Below are 4,356 nucleotides of genomic sequence, written 5' to 3'. Positions count from 1 at the left end.
TCAGAGGGGCGCAATTGACTTACACGCAAGGCGGGTAACCAGTGATCACACCTCGGGAAACTGCTATAGTAGAACAATGCAAAGTAACTCAACAGCGTTTGATCAACTAAGGTACTCCTACACTAGAACAATGAATTGACATTAGGTATATAGACTACACTAGAGATTATTAAAAAACCTTTCTTCACTGGCATGCTCCAGAAGAACTAACGATTGATACCAGATAACATAATCTATTAGACCAACCTGTTCAAAGAAATGGAACTGCACAGATGATTAACCCATGGCTTATTTCATCTTCCCTTGTTCACTGTTGGAATGTGGCTGCAAATAATCTCAACAGAATCATATGTGCTCTTGTATTTCATCCATGTAATTGTTTGTCTAGACTGTTGTGCAAAGGTTCAAATATCATTCCAGCATAAAAAAGATCAAAGCACAATTCAAAATCTCAAACATGATTAACCATTCGTGCTAATGGAATTAGAGAACTCTTCAACATGCTGGGCAAAACTCAAATAGATAGAGCTTTGGAAAGATATCGAGTCTCAATGAGAAAAGTGAATTGAGTAGAACTAGTGTTAAAATCATCCCAGTTTGAACAAACTATAACAAGCACACAGCCCATATGCATCACGCATATATAAGGTACTAAGTTGATTTTGTTCCGAGCCTTGCCAAGTAAAAAGTGACTGAAAGAATTTCTACCATTAAAAGTAACCTTCAAAATAGAAACAGACCGAAAGTTTAGCCAGGTACAGAATCCCAAAAACATGAGAAGACATACTTCTTATAAACGCTCTTGAAACAATTTGAGAAAAAAATTAGTGACTGAAAGATGAAGGATAGTGCCTGGTAGCCTTTTTTTATTAGAAATGGAAAAATTCCAGCCTCTGCAACCGCACACAGCCAAGTGCCTCGTAGCTGTAAAAAACAAACATCAAAATGCGTCTCGTTCACGCCACTTTGAAAGAATGCATTACTGCTGACCTGCAAAATCAACAGCAATTGTTTTCAGAATGTTTGTGAAGGACAGATTTTAACTAGAATGTTTCCTATCAAGAGAGCAGATTTACTGGTCCAGTAATAGAACATACGTCTTCAGTGATCTTTAATCAAATTGCTGTCATATATATCAATGTACAGCAAACATCAGAGCTGTCTATTATGCTCACACAATTAACTGAAAAAAGCATGCATCTATTACATGGCAGAAGCAAAAACAAAAGGTTTTTGCTTAGGCACATGTAGGCCAAGCTATTTAGATTTTCGATACATAATTTCAATCCAAATATTGGAATAGTTCCTTCAAAAGTCCAAGTCTATGCACCTTTCATATAGAACCAGTTCATTTACAATTTTCATCCTGAGATCTAAATAAAAAATAAAATGCAAATTAACAATCATGGGTGCACCATATATTATTATATTCAAACATTGTAGAAAGTTACTTCATAAAGCTTATTAAAATGCCATCTATAGCCATATAGACAGATCACATGAAACAATTGAGCTATTTGCATATCTGATGTATGCATTTAGCGCATGGTCTTGCATAATGTATGATTAACACAATGAATCTGTCATTCAGGAAATAAGCTCAGAAAGCTTGAAACTAATAGGACCAAATTAAGTTGCATGGATTGGCCAGGAAATTTCTAATCACAACTGCATACTTTTTTAAAAATTCTCATCAACATTACGTTAATCATGATCTATTTGATAAAGCGAAGAATAGAAGAACAAGGCCAGACGTATGCAGAGAACTAATTTGTATCAAGTCATATAGCATACCTAGTTACACGTTGTCCACACCATCTTGAATCAAAGCAAAACTCCCATAATTTCCTACTAAAGAAGCAGGCCATGCCATGATGTAGGGATGGAAATGACAGGCACGAAAACTCCTCGGAAACAGCTTCTCCAGCTTCATTGCTTCTAAGCACAGCGCCAGAACCATCTCTGATGTGACCAAGTAGACAAACCCATCCACAATAGAGATGGCTTGCAGTGTATCGATGTTGTCTGGTGGTGGGTTTGCGTCTGCCTCAGAGTTCACGCTACACAGGACCCACCTCTCCACACCATCATCATCAGTTCTGTTCATCAACACAAAAATGCCCCACAACATGCAGAAAACAATGCAAAGTGCACCGTCCTTAGTTTCACCGACAACAAAGCGCCAACCCTGCTGACCCTTCAGGTATGGTGGGAGCACAGAAACAGAGAACTCCATTGTTGCTGTGTCCAGCTTCAGCATGTGCTCCAGGTTCGTGAAAGCCCAGTACAGCGTGTCATTTGATCGCATCCCAGACTGAAGCCAATGTCTGTCGGCATCATTCGAGAGTGCCCTCTCCTTGATGTCCACCCAAGGGTGAAAGAACCAATCCCCGGTGTCTGACGAGAAGACCACAGCTTGGACCTTGGATTTGCAATAAAGAAGCCAAACAAGTTGGAACGACATGGGGTCTTCATCCGAGGAAAGCAAATGCCAGTCGGCCGCGACAGGTACATCTGTTCTTTCTTTATCGAACGAGAACGAGACAGGCATATCAATGTACTCTGTGCTGTATCGGGCCAGTGGATTGACGGCGGCGAGTAATCCGGCATTCCAGTTCGCGAGGAGGACGTAGCCGTCGCGGCAGTCTTGAATGTGCCAGTGGAGGGGCACGTCGGCCGCGTAGCCTTGGGGATCCAGGAGCTCAGTGAGGGCGAAGTCGCCGCCGCGTATGGCCGCGAGCACGTCGCGGTCCTCTGGCTGGGCGGGCGCGAAGGCCGGGAGGGCGTCGCGCTGGGGCTCCGCGACGAGACCGAGGAGGGGCGCCCGGTGGAGCTCGCGAAAGCGGCGGCGGAAAGCAGGGGAGGAGGACACCGCGCGGCGCCACGAGCGGCAGGTGAGGGCGGCGCGGACGAGCGTCGCTAGGGAGGGTAGGTGGAGGAAGATCTCAAGCAGGATGTCCTCGCCGAGGGAGTCGATGGTGGTGGGGCCCGTTAGCCTCGGCGATTTCGCCGCCGGCAGCTCGGTTGGGTCGCTGCCGCAGGAGGACATCATGGCGAACCGGAGACCGGCGCCGCCGCGGTGGTGAACCCTGCCAAAAATACCCAATTGCCCATCTCTGTACTCTATACAATACCTAATTACCCAAATACCCAAGGCCCATCATGGAGTATAACCGAAGTGGCTTCCGGGTAGTGTTCATTTGTATTTGATAAAAATTGTCTAATCATAAATTAACTAAGCCTAAAAGATTCGTCTCACAAATACAGGCAAACTGTATAATTAGTTTTTGTTTTTGTCTATATTTAATGCTTCATGCAGTTGGCGTAAGATTTGATGTGAAGGGGAATTTTGAAAATTTTTGAGTACTTTTTGAAAACTAAACAAGCCTAGACGCCTTAACGAAAATTTGCCACAGAAATTTGCCTTGTATTTCCAGAGAATTTTACATATTTACCATTATAACGGATGACACTTATCGGAATTTCATTTTTATAATTACACTTACATTTTTAACAGTTTTAAGTCGCACATCTTTCATTTTTTACCATATTTACCTACATGGCACGCTAGGTCGGGCTGACAAGCACAGGCACGCAAAATGTCCTTGTTGCCCTTGCCTTGCTCCTCTCTCTCTCTCCGACTGCTGGGTCCCGCAACTTCCGTCACTGTTAGGTGGGTCCCACTTGTCAGCTATGTCTTCCACCTCCAGCACCAAGAATCACTCCTTGGAACAGAGCAGCCACAAGAACCAACAAACACACGATCCCTGTAGTCTGAAGATGAACTAAACGATTTATACTGCAAGCAATTTTTTCCAGAAAGCTACTTCGAATAACCACGATCAAGTAGGCATTGAGAGAAGACTCTATAGCGGACAGATCCACAGAAACATAAATGCATTGGAATGAAGACTCTGCGCATGTCGACGAAAGCTAGTCGACAGTCTACCTTGGGGTATACCCACAGTAGTAGTTTATCGGCAGATAGGTGCGCAAGCTACGAACTCGATGGTGACGCAAGACACAGACAAGGATTTTATCCAGGTTCGGCCGCCATGTGGACGTAATACCTACGTCATGCGTCTGATTGTATTGATCTGGGATGATCCGAATTGTGTATAACTTGTCTTCTAGGGGACCTCTGCCCCTCCTTATATATCGTGAAGGGACAGAGTTACAAGTAAAGTATCCTATTTGGTACAATATCTTGTAGCCTTGCGGTGCACACCGACCAGCGTCGCGCGCCGCACGTCTTCATCTTATGGGCCGAGCCACCTCTGATGGTGCGGCCCATATCAACCAATGAGGGTATAGGGGTTTATACCCCCACAGCTAGTCCCCGAGCACCATGTATTG

At 44.2% G+C, this 4,356-nt stretch overlaps 1 protein-coding gene across 1 annotated transcript; it reads right to left on the bottom strand.

Moving 5' to 3' along the window:
- On the bottom strand, positions 544–3,151 carry LOC8082509. The gene is made up of 2 exons (XM_002455866.2): positions 1,795–3,151; positions 544–990 (listed from the first exon to the last, which is right to left on the bottom strand). Exon 1 carries the CDS (start codon positions 3,050–3,052, stop codon positions 1,799–1,801), a length of 1,254 nt encoding a protein of 417 aa, XP_002455911.1. The 5' UTR covers positions 3,053–3,151; the 3' UTR covers positions 544–990; positions 1,795–1,798.

This window comes from Sorghum bicolor, chromosome 3, assembly GCF_000003195.3.
Source record: "Sorghum bicolor cultivar BTx623 chromosome 3, Sorghum_bicolor_NCBIv3, whole genome shotgun sequence".
In the NCBI taxonomy this organism is placed as follows: domain Eukaryota; kingdom Viridiplantae; phylum Streptophyta; class Magnoliopsida; order Poales; family Poaceae; genus Sorghum; species Sorghum bicolor.
Note: the sequence above shows the minus strand (reverse complement) of the source record. Positions and strands in the feature narration are given on the sequence as shown.

What these genes read in the sequence shown, in the direction of transcription:
- LOC8082509 (XM_002455866.2), bottom strand. Translation starts at nt 3,052, where the DNA reads ATGATGTCCTCCTGCGGCAGCGACCCAACCGAGCTGCCGGCGGCGAAA.